General features: G+C 31.8%; 3 protein-coding genes across 4 annotated transcripts; all 3 read left to right on the top strand.

Annotated features, from left to right (window-relative positions):
* LOC104713775 (protein RER1C-like) lies at positions 794–2316 on the top strand. Of its 2 annotated transcripts, none has more exons than XM_010430977.2 (3): positions 794–1318; positions 1683–1863; positions 1960–2316. In XM_010430977.2, the coding sequence occupies exons 1-3, from the start codon at positions 912–914 to the stop codon at positions 1999–2001; spliced, it is 630 nt and encodes a 209-aa protein (XP_010429279.1). In that variant the 5' UTR covers positions 794–911; the 3' UTR covers positions 2002–2316. The 2 variants fall into 2 exon arrangements, with proteins under 2 accessions (XP_010429279.1, XP_010429280.1); XM_010430978.1 differs by having other exon boundaries at positions 1963–2316.
* On the top strand, positions 7181–8667 carry LOC104713776 (probable WRKY transcription factor 15). The gene is made up of 3 exons (XM_010430979.2): positions 7181–7949; positions 8065–8190; positions 8302–8667. Exons 1-3 carry the CDS (start codon positions 7324–7326, stop codon positions 8474–8476), a joined length of 927 nt encoding a protein of 308 aa, XP_010429281.1. The 5' UTR covers positions 7181–7323; the 3' UTR covers positions 8477–8667.
* Positions 14773–15566, top strand: LOC104715917 (ethylene-responsive transcription factor ERF008-like; the record flags this gene model as incomplete). The annotated part of the gene is made up of 1 exon (XM_010433282.2): positions 14773–15566. A coding segment is annotated over exon 1 (537 nt), but the record flags the coding sequence as incomplete, so codon positions are not given.

The raw sequence follows: 15568 nt of genomic DNA on the forward strand, positions 1-15568 counted from the left end.
GAAATTGAGATTAAAAAAAAAAAAGTAATCAAATTAACAATATTGATTAACTTATTTATTTAATTGAATAACTAGATTGAACTGTTGCTTATTTAATTAAATAAAGAGATCAAGATATCCAAAAGTTTAACCAAGCAGGTTTTGCATACATTATAGTTTGGTTTAGGTTTGATGGTTCGGTTTAGTTTTGATTCGGTTCACATCTCCACTCTTAGTTGGCATAAAATTAGTTTTACTAACATTTGATTGTACAAAGATTTTGAATAGTGATGAAAGCATGTAAATGTGTATTTTTTTATTATAAATATGTATATACATGTATATGATTAAAAAATAAAAACTCGAACTCGAACCAAAACCTACACATAATTAAACCATAAAAATTATTATCTTTTACTTTGGATATAATTTCGTGAATCGAAAAAATTTTAAACTGAAAAACTGAACCGAATTTTAAACTAATACCAGATTTTACAGTCAACTCAAGACGAGTATAGTTTTGATACTATTTTGTATCTTCCCTATTAGAGCCATATTTTATTGAATTCAATTTCTGAACTACTAAATTTTATAGCTAAATGCCTAAATCCAAAATATATAGGGTTTGATTGGTTATACAAAATACGTAGATCGATGATACAAAATAGATTGATGGTATGATTTCATTTTCAGCCAATTCAAAAATAGATACGGTTTGATCGGTTATAACGAGATCGGTAAATTCCAAACCGATACCGATACGATACAGAGTTACCAATAAAAAACCGTAACCCTTTCGTAAACCGGATCTGATGTGAACCCCCAAAACAAAACAAAAAAAAATCCCCAAATCCGAATCTACGAATCTCCGTCTCCTCCGTCGCAATTTCCGAGGCGCAGACACAGTTAGAGAGAGAGAGAGAATCACACCGATGGACTCCGCAACCACGGTTAGTGGTATCCCTCCGGCACCGACAACCACCACTGATGAAAATCTCCAATCGAGCGAGTCATCATCACCAGCCGACGCAGTGAATCGATTGATCCACGCCGTAACGCAGCGGCAACAACATCTCCTCGACAAAACTGTGCCTCACGTTCTCTATCGATGGATCGTATGTCTCTGCGTCGTATTGATCTACTTTATCCGCGTTTACTTTGTGGAAGGCTTCTACATCATCACTTACGCCATCGGAATCTACCTTTTGAACCTCATCATTGCTTTCTTATCTCCTCAAGAAGATCCTGAGGCTTCTCTTACCACCGGTGGTACTCTTCCTACTCGTAGATCCGATGAGTATCGACCTTTCGTTCGCCGTCTCCCTGAGTTCAAATTCTGGTTCGTTTCCTTTTGATTGTTAGATCTGATCTAGGGTTTTAGTAGAGAAGTTGGGTGTAGTCTTATTGGTTTGATTGCAGATTAGGTTTTGACTTGAATCTTTAGAATTTACATGAGATGAGAGGATGTTGAGGAGATCAACTTCAATAATATAGTAAGATACAATTCTGCAGAGAAACTATGTTTGCAGTAAGGTTTGGAACCAAATTTTGTAGAAGGATGATGAAGTATGGATTTGATTCATTTGTAGATATTGTTGTTTTGTTGAAGGTTGCATAAAGATGTCACTTGGATTGTTTGATGATTCATTTGTAGACGTTGTTGTTTGATGTGTAATGTTGTTGTGTGTTTTTTGGCCTTGAAGGTTATCGATCATAAGGGCATTCACAATTGGGTTTATGATGACGTTCTTCGAGGTGTTTGATGTACCTGTGTTCTGGCCAATACTTCTTTTCTACTGGGTGATGTTGTTTTTCTTGACGATGAGGAAACAGATACAACATATGATCAAATACAGATATGTCCCTTTCTCTTTTGGGAAAAAGGTAAATGTGTTTTCTGTTATTATTGTCATTCACAGAACAAAAGTTGAGTAGTTATAGTTTTCTAACTTCGTTCTCGGTTTGTGTTTTTTCTTGCAGCAGTATGGAAAGAAATCAGCTCCAACAGAGAGCAGTGAATGAATCAATGGAAAACTGTTCAGGTCAGCAATTTCAAGTCTTTTGAGAGAGAAAGTAGCAGTTTTAAAAGGTCGGTCTTTTGTTTTCTTTTGGATCGCTTACAAATATCTTTGTTAGGGATGAAAGTAGAGAGATAGACTCTCGTAGCCTGTGTCTCTAGGCAGATTTTGCTTTTTTTTTTTTATCATCCTGACTATTTTTTACTGGTTTCACCTGATGAACAACAATGTATCTTATCTGTTACATCTCTTTCAACGAGAATAATAATGTTTTGTACTTTATACTTTTTGTAATCATCATGGTTGAAACGTAGATAAATCTCTGTGCAGTTCTATCGATATTATGCGATGCGTCCTGGTAGATATGCTTAGACTATTTTGGACAAAACAGTCAGTGAGTTCTTATTTCCGGGTTGATGATAAAATACGATGTTTGATGAATATGAATGCTACTACATAACTCAGAGTCTCACGAACATAATCAAACAGTTAGCTTAGTAGTACATATGTATCATTCACAGCAGATGTTTGAGAGTTGAGATCTGGACAGCTTCCTTCAAATGGTGGTAAGTATCAAATTATGACCAGTTAGCATTAGCACCACTAGCTAAGATCATACATTAAGATCTTTTATAAGTTCATTAGCTACCTCTAGACAAAGTTACGAAATCATCAACCCGCAAAACGGGAAACCGCAACCATGATTTGATGTAGAGCGGATCTATCTTTTAGTGAGGCGGGAAATCTGATAATGGGCCAGATCACTCTAATAAAGTACATAACGCCTAAGGACTGGAGCCGTGGACCCAAAGCTTGACTAATGAAGCAAATTGGAGGAAAGGGCATCTGTATATTTGTTTGAAGTAGAAATCACATGTTTGTCTCGTTCTGGTTCTAATTTTGAATGGGTTATGAATGGTTTTGGGTTTATATAGAAAGAAGTTTGGAGCTATTCAGTTCTTACAAAGCTTGGAAACACAAACTCAACTACAAATAAACAACTAAGAGATCAAGTTCCCTCATTTAGGAAACTTAAATGCGACTCACTATCTAAACGCAATTGGATAGTATAAAAGAAAATAAAACACACATATGGACCTAAATGTTTCTCCATCTTTTTGTCGAATTTAGACTTCATTTTTATATATAGAAACAAAAGCTGTTTTTATTCTCACACGGCTCTTCAGACAAGGATTATGAAATGGGTGGTGCGTTCATAAACAATACGCACATTTATGTCATGTGCCCCGGTTTAGGTTTTATCTCATTCAAAGCCTGAAAACTACATATATCCTCATTTGTTTTCATTGTGATTCTTCTATATGAATCTAAATTCCTTTAAAACACGATTTTGACGGGACGCAACTGTTTTGTTATGAAGTAATGTTTTCATTATATATGATCAATGTACCTAGAATTCTGTTTAAGAAGAATAATCTATGAAGGAACTTTAGGAACACGTTTCTGGGAGGAATAAAAGGGTTCGAAGGGGTTTCGTCAGCTTTCCGTCTTTGACTTTGAGTGTCTCTTCAGTCAAGTTTTGTGTGTACTTTTGTTTTTCTCTCTTTTCTTTAGCTGCTACTTCGACTATTTTAAGTTTTATATTGAGATGTATATAACTTGGTCACATCTATTGAATCAATCTTATCGTATGAATGTCTTAGTCGTCGTGATCTGGTTAACTAAAGGTTGAAATATTCTACACCTAACAAGGGGTTCTTCTTTTGTTTCTTTTGACAATATAACCTAACAAGCGTTATAAACTAAGAAATTATTGTACAGTACAACCTCCATAAATTAATACTCGGTAAATTAATAACCTCTATAAATTAATAAATTTTTTCGGGGCAAAGTCGGGATTAGTGTAATTTTAGACACAATTCGATAATATAATAAAATAATAATTTTATTGAAAATTCTTTATAAATATATAGTCTCATCAATAATATAAATTAATAATTATATAAAATTATCTAAATATATGTATATATATACATTAAGTTTTATTAGAGTTTATTTTTAATACTTTTACTATATAGAAACCTTTGTGTACTATCTTTAAAACATGATAATTGTTATTTTCCTTGTAATTGATTTTATAAAAATATTAGTTATAACAATTAAATATTTTTTTTTATTTTTTTACTAAATTAGGAAAGTCTCTCTATATATTAATAATTATTAATTTATCGATAAATTAAAACCTCTATAAATTAATAGGTTTCATGGTCCCAACCTTATTAATTTATAGAGGTTTTATTGTAGATTAAGAGGGGGTATTGGTTTGAGATTTTAAAAGAATTTTAATGACTTTAAAAGTTATGTAGAATATGTTGTTATTCAATCAAGACTTTTTAAAACTCTTTTAAAATTTTGTGTTATTAGTTGTGGATTTATAAAAAGTAATCTAAAATCTTGATAAATCTATTGTTATTGGATTAAGAGTTCTATAAAGTCATTAAAAGTTTTATGTTATTCAAATAAAACAAAAGAATCTTGGATTGTTAATGAATTCAAATAATATGTTATTGGTTTAAGATTTTATATCACTTTCTTCATAAAAAAAGTCATGAAAACTCTCTCATCAAATAGAGAGATTTGAGAATCATAGTTCATGACTTTTTGGGAAGCAGAGAAGAAGAACCGAAGATCCAGCGGTGACCTTCCACCACTGTCCGACGAAAAAAGTGCTTAGTGGATTATACGGTGACCTTCCACCATCGTCCGATGATGAGAAACCCAGCGGAAACTCCTCCTCATTCTCTCAACTTTCACTTCGACCCTCTCTCTCTTCTTTCTTTATCTCTCTTTCTTCTCTATGTGTGTGTGCATGTTTGTTTACGTCACACTCTGAGTATATTAGATCATGACATCCTTTTTTGTATAAAATTTTGTATCATCACTTCCGTAACAAGATGAGAAACTCTTGTACCTATAACTTGGAGATCGAGTATGTCATTTTTTTGATAAAACCAGAACAACCGATAATGTCAACAGGCGTTGAATAAAGATGATTTTATAGAAGATGATAAGCAAGAGATTTTTTTTTCTTTCACAGAAGCGTTGAATCAAAAGAATATTGTGCAATATTTTTTGAAAAAGATTTTACAAGATTTTATGAGTGATTTTACAAGATTAGGAAAAAAAATCAGCAAGATTTTAAACAACTTTCTAAACAATCACTTAGAATCCTCAATTTTATACTTTCTATGATTTTATTTGAAGTCATTAAAATTCTCTTAAAATCTCAAACCAATACCTCCCCCTAATAGAGACAAATATACTAAACCTCTTTACCCTAGTAAAACAGTTTATGATCATAACTATACGAGTAAGTAACACTATTCATCATAATATAATCTATCGTAATTAGTAAATTTTATAGGAATTTTGGTTGTTGTAGAGTTATTTGTAGAACAATGTGTTCATGTACAAATAACTTGTTCGTGTGAATATAAAACCATAATTTATAAAATAAAATAAAATGATGATAAACTGACCGCATTTAAAACCTCAGAATCAAAAAATACAAAATAAAATAAATAAAATAAAAATCAACATCCGGAGAAATTTTATTCGCAAAAAACTTGGATATCATAAATACTTGCAACCCATTCAAATTTTAGGGAATTATCATGTATTGAAATTTGAAAGTATTATGATCCTTTAGTTGTGTATATATATCTGTCTGTCTCTGTGTTTGTGTGTATCTTGGGGTTCAAAATTTAATATGTTTCCTCCGGCTCCAGGAGATTAGTCTTTGGGCCTAATAAGCTTTTAGGATCACTCCTAAGTTATCAAAAAAAAAAAAAAAGTCATCTCTTAACTGAGAAGAATGATTTAGTTAGTGATCTATATAAATGTAGTTAGTTTAAGTGAATATTGTAAATGCTATAGCTTAACTTAATCTGGTCTCAGTTCTACAATGTTTCAGCATAATCAAATGAAAAAGGCCATTTTCTCACTTGAGTTTTTATTCAACGAAGTAGAACGATCGAGCTGCATATTTATATATAAGGCATTGTGTTCAGACGTCAGAGATGTAATAAACTAATCTAAGGTCTAAATCAAACAATTAAATTGGGTTGAGTTTAATATATTACAACAAAAACATATGTTTAAAAGCTACTATTGTCTAGAAGAATGAAAAACAAAAACTAATCAGAAACCGCGCTAAGATGATATCATTATCATCATAGAATTTGATAAGTAGCGTAGTGTTTCTGATTTATTAAAGTGTTTTCTACAACAACAAACCTAAAGCACCATTAGTGAAGAAGAAGCAAATAAAAATAGACGTAAATAAGACCCCAAAAAAAGGTGATGAATAAAACAACAAAAAAGGGTGGCGAAAAGTCAACTCCACCAAGTTTAGCAGGTGATTCAACCAAATTTCTAAACCGGATCATACGGCTGACGACGAAAGTGTGTCTCCATGCTCCTCTCAATCAACTGCTAGATTACATATTCTGTTTATATCTTGAGTTTATAAATACTATAAATCCTTTGCACAAGAAAACAGTAAACTTATACTTAAAACTAAAACAATTTCACCAATTGTGATTAGATTCGTGAAGCTAAGTTTATCTAACATTTTGGTTACTAGAATAACAATATGCAAATGATAAACATGTAAAATAATATTTCTTCCAATTCAATTTAATTGTCGTTTAAGGTTTTTGCAAACAAATTAAGAAAATGTAAAAAAAATTCTTACTCTTCATTCATAGATTTTCTAATTTTTTAATTTATCATGACAAAATTGGAAAATTTATCAAAAATTTACATTAAAAATATATAAAACAACAACTACTATAAAACACAAATTTAATTATAGAATGATAACTAAAAAAATGATCAAATTTTAATTTCTAAATAATTAAGTACTTAGCTTTAACTGCTACAAAGAAAGATGAAACTGTATGAAATTATGAATTGTGTATATTTAGTATATCATCATCCCCTTACTATTCTAAGTTTGTAACAAACACATGCATAATAGTTGAACTCCACCCCCCTCTTTAATTGTTTTTGTTCAAGGTTTGACTTTTCTGATCTAACAAAAATAGAAAAGTTGACTCTTAACAACAAGAAAATTTGAACAGTTGAAAAGAGACTATTTATGAACATAAAAGAAAAGTCTAACGTGACACATTTAGTCAGTCACCTACCATACAAAATACATCACCCCCTCTGTACACTTAAATACTCTATTAACTTTTATTATATGACTTAGTCTTCTCAAATCCCAAAAAAAGTCCACACAACTCTCTCTCTTCTCTTCTTCTTCTTCTTCTGCTTCTTGTTGAGAGAGAGAAGAGATTATATGGCTGTGGAGCTCATGACTCGGAATTACATCTCCGGCGTCGGAGCTGATAGCTTCGCCGTTCAAGAAGCAGCAGCTTCAGGACTCAAAAGCATGGAAAATTTCATTGGTTTAATGTCTCGTGACAGCTTAAACTCCGACCAACCATCTTCTTCTTCCGCCACAGCCGATCTCGAATCAGCTCGTAACACGACGGCAGACGCGGCGGTTTCGAAGTTTAAAAGAGTCATATCTCTTTTAGATCGAACTCGAACCGGTCACGCCAGGTTTAGACGCGCTCCAGTTCAGGTTATGAATCAGGAAGAACCTAAAACAACACCGTTTCATTCTCCTCCTCTTCCTCCTCCGCCTCCACCGCCGCAACAGATGATGATACGTAAAGGTTCGTTTACGTCATCGATCAAAACGATTGACTTCTCATCTCTCTCATCTGTAACAACGGAATCAGAACACAATCATCGTCCCTCCGAGACGGCGCCGTTTAGGAGTCAAACTCAAAGCCTCTCCACGACTGTCTCTTCTTTCTCCAAACCAAACTCAAAGAGAAAATGTAATTCCGAGAATCTCCTCGCCGGAAAATGCGCTTCCGCTTCTTCCTCCGGTCGTTGTCACTGCTCCAAGAAAAGGTAAAATCTTTTCATTAGATTTGTTTTTTTAGATTCGACCCATCAGATAAAGTTCGTAGATTTGGTATTAGATTCGATCTAAATAGTGTTTTTTTTTTTTGCTCTGTTTTTACAGAAAGATAAAACAGAGGAGAGTGATTAGGGTTCCGGCGATAAGTGCTAAAATGTCCGATGTTCCTCCAGATGATTACTCATGGAGAAAATACGGACAAAAACCAATTAAAGGATCTCCACATCCAAGGTAAAACTAATATTTCAATCAAAACTGGAGTTTGTTTTTTGTATTGTGTTCTGTTTCTTGATTTTGATTTTGTATTGTGCTCTGTTTCTTGATTTTTTTTTTAAAAAACAGAGGATATTATAAGTGCAGTAGCGTAAGAGGTTGTCCAGCACGTAAACATGTTGAGAGAGCAGCTGATGATTCGTCGATGTTAATCGTTACTTACGAAGGTGATCATAATCATTCTCTATCCGCCGCTGATCTTGCCGGAGCAGCTGTAGCTGATCTTATTTTGGAATCGTCTTAAAAGACCAAATCTTACTTGTTATTAAGGCTTTTATACTATGAATTTTAGAGATCTCTAATTAGTAAAAAAAACAAACGATGGAGAACAATGAAAATAATGTAATCAAAAGCTTTTTGCGGAAAGATATCAAATTGTAGTTTATGTTAAAATTGTATTTGTTAGTTATAAATTGTGATATATTTTTATTTTCATGCTACTAGCAATTTGAAGAGTTTTATTGTTTTGATTTTTTAGTGTTAATTGATGTCAATTAGGAAAATAAAAGGAAAAGTTTGGGGTCGAGTTGAAAAGTAAGGTAAAGGAGAGATGGGACATGTGAAATGGTCAAAGGATTAGAAAGATTTGGGGACCAAAGTTGTCGTGTTTGACCAGTGTTTATTTTGACCACAAGTGGTTTCCTTTCTTTTTCAACCTTTTCCTTATTTTAACTTCTTTCTCTATTTTTCTTTCTTTTTTTTTTGTTGGGAAAAAAGCTTTACGTACTCATCATTAAACAAAATCAAGATAGCAATAATACATAACACAATAATGGAAGAATAGTGACTTAATACTTTGACTTAAGAGATCTATGCAACTATTGTTAATTCAACAGATACTCCAAACTATATTTTAACATGTACTCTCATGTACACGATTTTCCAGCAATTTTATCAATGCAACATCATCTCTTTTTTTCATCTTGATACAAAATTTTAATAAAAACCAAGTCGTCTAGGTCTAATGGTAAAAGAGATAACTTCCACCACTTACGTTTGACTAACATTAACTATGGGAATTCGAGTAATTTAATACTCTCTCTCTTTCATATTAAGTATCATTTTAGTATTTTTCACACAGATTAAGAAAATCATTAAATTTTCTGTTTTACCTTTTACAAATATATTTTTTTTTTTTCTATTGGTCAATACATTAAATTGGTAGGGATAAAATTGGAAAATTTATCAAACATCTACATTGGAAATACAAAATGACACTTATTTTGTAACAAAATATTCAGCCTAAAATGACACTTAATATGAAACAGAGGGAGTATGATATAAGAGATAGAATATAAATCCATAGAAAATTTTCAGATCAAGTAATAAAATAAAATCCATAGAAATCGTGATTTTTTTTTTTAATATTGACTTGAAATATAATTTAGTCTACACGCGTACAAGGAAAATTTTCGATGGCCGAGTGTTAATTTTTCGATCAAGAATGAATTTTCTGTTGATTATTATTATTGTTTTTATCTGCCAAAGGAAAATAAGGAGAAAAAGAAAGTGGCAGAAGAGAAGTTGTCGCTGTGTTAATGTGTTCGAACATGTGAATTGGTTGGAGTTTTGTGAAGGACGAAAACAAATTACTAGTTTGGACCTTTTAAGACACTTACGTGTCTTTTTGATCCACTTTAGTCTCCCCGTTTAGGTCTTTCGTTTTGACCCTTCGTCTCTTCCAAGTTCTATATCATTTCTTCTCTTTAATTTTTACCTTTCAATCTTTGTTAAGTAAATTGTATACTTTTGTCAAACTCAAATTTATAAGAGTTATTCGGGTCACATGTATATTAATTCCTGTGCTAAAATTGTTATTAAGTTAAGTTTCAATTTATTTGATCACTTTACTATTAAGCAATTGATATAAAGTTTAAAGGTGATAAAAAAAACTAAGTGACACTCATTGCTTTATACATTCAGAATTTCTAATTTTATGAGAAGGTTGAGTTAGAAATTGTGTTCTGATAAAAGACGGATCAGGCCCCAAAATTGACAAGTTCGAGGAAATTTATTGATCCTACATCAAGTACAAACCACACCAAAATCAAGCCCAGCCTAGATTAATAGTTTCAGTTTTGACCCAAATGGAAACATTTTGCTGCATCTAACAAGTTAGGATTGTGCTTAGGTTTTATAGTTTATTTGGTTACTAGAGATACATGGGCTTTACTCAGATGCCCACTAAGTCAATCCCCAATTGATAGTTTTTTTTTTTTTCAACTATTGGGTCACAACTGACCGGCCCATTAGCCAAATTTCGTAGCAGCTAGACTCGATCCCAGGTGTGATGTGCCTTCTACAAATGGACTTATCTCCTGCCACTGCATTAAGAACACTTCACCCAACTGATAGTTCTATATTTCTGCAAGTTCGATACTAATTAAAGTTGTCTCTTTAGTAGGTAAAAATGAAATATTTGAAAGAAAGATTATGTTGATAAAATAATAAAATAATAAAGATTATGTTCTAAAATGATAATTATTACGAAATAAAGTTAGTGCTATTAGTATTTAGTATTAGACGTTTTCTTATATCATGTAATTAATATACATCCAAAAAAAGACTGTAGGTTCATCAATCGTAAGACGTATTCACCCTTTCACCATACTTTAATTTACCAAGTCTATCGGATTTATGACAAAAACGTTTGTTGAATGTTGACTATGCTACTTTACCAAGTCTAAGTCATCTATAATAGCTTGAATAACAGATGTATTTATTTATAACGTTTTTTTTTTTTTAAATAGTTTTCGTCCATAAGACATGGATTTAGTCAATCAAGATTTATGACACGGAAAGCAGAGGACTCAATCTACAGACTACAATATATTTGGAATTTCTAAGAAAATAACACCTCTCAATTTGTAACCTATACCACATTCTTGATTTTTACCTTTAAATTTGATATTTTCCGAAAGAATTAAAAAGACAAACTTTATATTTTTCCTCCGTTTCCAAAAGAACGATCTTCTAGAGTTTTCAACTTTTTCACATATACTAAAAACAATAAATGTTTAACTATACCTAGATTGCGTTTTTATTTAATCATTACGTTTTGAAATTGATTTTGTTTATTAATATTAATTAAAAGAAATTATAAAAACGTAAAAAATCAATCTTTGTGAAACAAACTAAAAAAAAATTAGAAAATAAATATGTGAGTTAAAAAAAAAACACTAAACACTAGCTATTTTGTGTTTTCTGAAGCGAGTGGTGGTTTTATCTGATGCTTTATTACCATGTCTTTCATAACCTAGATGAACTAAAATTTGTTTTAAGGTTGGGATGTTAATGAATATCAGGACCCGATAAGGGAACAAACAACCTGTGAATGTCGTACGCTTTACCTTTTTAACCCATCCCGCATTGACTTGAGCACTTCGACTGCGACCGGCTCACATTTATATCAAACTGACATAAAATTTAACTTTCTTCTTGTTTCCATTTTGACTTGATTGCTGTCTACAAACTCTTCTACCAAACATGGCATTGGTTTTTCTTATGTGATACACAAGTTGGATTGGTGGGTTAACCTAGGCAGTTGAAAAGATAAAACATAGCTAGAAAACGGTAAATATAGTTAAATTAAATAATATTAGTAGTAAATGGTTGGATTGTAACACTCATTATGAATAATTTAACATAGTAATTTTCATTTTTGGATTCTTAAGAGACAAAAAAAAAAAGTTACATTTGAGTTAAAAATGAAAAAAAAGAGTCTAACAATCATTCGGCAATCCATAGATCGGCTGTTCAAAGCATATACTAAAATATGTAACTTTCATAGCCTTATATCTTAAACCTAATGTAAATTAAAACATTTGAAAAATCCAAATATTTTCATGCAGTTTTTATGAGAATGGTAAATTTGTTTTGTCATTGCAAATTGCAAAACGTTGGAAAGATCAAAGATGATGCTCCGTTCACACTTGGAAGAGACTTCTTGGATGCAAACTGAAAAGAAGATAAACACTCACTCATCAATCAATGGACTCAAAATTCAATATTTGTTTTTTTTTTTGTTTAGTTCAAAGTTTAAACTTTAAATGAAACCAACGACTGTCCTTGAAAGTTTCTAAATACGTATAACACTAATTTATAGACCCACGAGTACACATGATACGAAAATGTAATGAACTCAATTCATCATACAAAGGATGTGAAAATCAATAATGTAGTGGTCCCTTCGATTCTAGGTTTTTTTTCTTTAAAAAGGAATAATAGATAAAGTTTGAATTTTGGTAATTGGCACCATGTTCATGTGCCAACTAGTTCACAGCTAGTCCTCACCACAATAATAAAGGAGGACATAAAGAACAGACGCTTAATTATACAAATTTAGTTATGTATATTAACTCCAAATTTGCTTATTACATGTGTTCTATTATATTTGATATTTTTTAAAGTTCTTCACACCATTTGAAAATCTTATAGAATGTCTACTAAATTCTCAATCATAAAATACATGATTCTACTAAATTCTCAATCATAAAATACATCATGTATGTTAGAATAAATATAAGTTTTCTTTCTAAAATTTTCTTCTAAATTCTACAGTTAATCGGCATTATGTTTCTTCTAATTTTTTGTTCTAAACATTGTAATGCCCATTTGCTTGGCTAGTAATTTTGTAAGTAAGCTTGTATACTTTTCTTTTGTAGAATCCAGTACTCGTGAAGGGTTTTCTCACATTTCCAAAAGCTTAATGATAATTTTTTTCTAGTTGAGTCTACAATAATTTGACAAACTATCAGTACAAATAATTGCGTATATTATGATTGGTAGGCAATCCTAGGATAATGAAGATGTTAGAAGAAAAAAAAATATGACAAAGCTAGGAAAAAATGAGAAAAAAAAAAGGACAAAAGAACTTCATTTTGTCATATATATTTATATAACAAAGATGAAAGTACATGGCCTGCCTCATGCCTGTGATGTTGAATAAGTGGCAAAGTTTCGTTATTGAATATATTTGTACAAACGCCCAATAAAACAACATGATTGTATACACTTAATGATAAAATATGGTCCCTAATCTATTGTATAAAGAAACCATTCTAATTATATTACAGATTAGGTTTCTATAAGTACAGACAAAAGCTGGATTACGAAAGTCAAACCCTCCCCCTAAAGCTTTTGCTGTCTCCACTCTCCAGTTCTTGAAATTTAATTAGTTTTTCTCATTATTACTTTTTGTGCATTTTGAATATCTCTATACATGCTACAACTTTTTTGTTTTTCCATGCTACAAATAATGTTTACTGTGAAATAATTATTTTAAATCGGAGTAAATAATACTTGGGGTTGGGAGACATAAGCCTCGAAGAGTAATCAATATGTGTGTTTTTTTCTTCTCAAGGTTATTGATGTGTTTATGTGATTAGCATGATCATAATTCATAGGAGTCTCTCTAGGATTCTATAATTTGACGAGGATAGATCCCACGTTTTACTCTGCTACTTTTTTCTATTTTATTTTTTATTTGGTTAAATATTTTCGAAAACAATTTGTGTTATATGATAAAAGATGCTCTGGTTACATGTGACTTTACCGCCATGTAAATCCAAATCATACGATTTTTTTTCTTTTGTTTCCTTTCGGTGTGAATCATATTAAAATGTCGGTCACATTATATATTCACGGACAATTTGAAATGCACGATTGCATATTTTCCTGTGCTTACTAGTTTACTAGTTAGTTACTACAGTCTTTTGGTAAAAACAGTATCAATAATATGATCATCTCTAGTCTCTTTATTGATATAGTTTGATTGGCTTAGAGCCATTTCCTCATATGTCACTTCGGAGTACCGACGTAAGTTGGATTCGAACTCACGTAAGTGGAACTTATAAAGATGGTTGTGGTCCTTGTGGACCATTAATTATAAGACCTATATGAAACGAAAATACACAATTAAAAAAAAAAACGAAAAGATAATAAGAAAATAAAAAATATTAATCACAAAAAAAGAATACTAAAGTTACCAAAAAAAATTGAAGATAAAATAAGATTACAATATCTATGGTGATAATATACTAACACATAAGGTATTTGATAATTAAAATCTAAATTATCTTATAAGTGTAATTTTCTCTTGATAATGGACACTCAATAGTGATATGTAGTTTACATGAACCAAAACATTTCATCAAATAATCTGAGTAAGACCATCTCTAATATATATCTCTATTTTTTTTCTCTAAAATAGAGTAACTTTATAATAAAGCAAAAGTTAGTGTAAAAAAGTAAAGGTAAGAATAGCAATCTGAGCAAATATTGCTCTATAATATAGTTTTGACTCTAAATATAATGGGGGTTGTAGATGTCCTAAAAATAACATCAAATAGCACAAATCTTGGTAAAACATTTTTCTTTATTATTGTTCCTTATAAAAAGTGTGTATACAATACTTACAAAATAACTTATCAAATAGAGAACAAACAAACAAACAGCAAAAAAAAACATAAATAATTTGCAATAGTATAAAATAAAATTAAATTTTTTTTTTTGTAGTATAAATAAGAGTGGGGAGGAGGAGGAGGAGATTTGTTTGTGTGTCCGTGTCTTTGCAATATTAAAAAGAATCGCAAAAATTTAAAAAAAAAAAAAAAAACAGTGTCGGTGAATTCCCAATTCTTTTGTCTTCTTCTTCCTTTTTTTAAAAAAAAAAACTCATCTCTTCTCTTATGTAACCGTTTCAGTTCCGATTTCTCCAAAAAAAAACCAGATCGGGTCGATGATTCTGTAAAACAACTCTGTATATATATATATATATATATATATTTTTAAAAATAATGGAGACGGGAGCGGCGGTGACGGCGACGGTTACGGCGGCGACGATGGGGATAGGGACGAGGAAGAGAGATCTGAAACCATACAAAGGCATAAGGATGAGAAAATGGGGGAAATGGGTTGCGGAGATACGTGAACCGAACAAGAGGTCGAGGATCTGGTTAGGTTCTTATTCTACACCCGAAGCGGCGGCGAGAGCTTACGACACCGCTGTGTTTTACCTCCGTGGTCCTTCAGCTCGTGTTAATTTCCCGGAGCTTTTGTCTGGACTCACTGTTTCTGGAGGAGGAGGAATAGGTGGTGGCGGTGGTGGTGACGGTGGAGGAGATATGTCGGCGGCGTATATAAGGAGAAAAGCGGCGGAGGTTGGTGCTCAGGTTGATGCGCTTGGTGCGACGGTGGTTGTTAAATCGGAAACGAGCCGCGGTGGTGGTGGTGATTACGAGGAGGATTGTGGTAAGAGTAGTGGTAATAACGGGTCGTTGGAACGGGTCGATTTGAATAAATTACCCGACCCGGAAAATTCGGATGATGATGATGA

The sequence above is a fragment of the Camelina sativa genome, chromosome 9 (genome assembly GCF_000633955.1).
Source record: "Camelina sativa cultivar DH55 chromosome 9, Cs, whole genome shotgun sequence".
Lineage (NCBI taxonomy): Eukaryota > Viridiplantae > Streptophyta > Magnoliopsida > Brassicales > Brassicaceae > Camelina > Camelina sativa.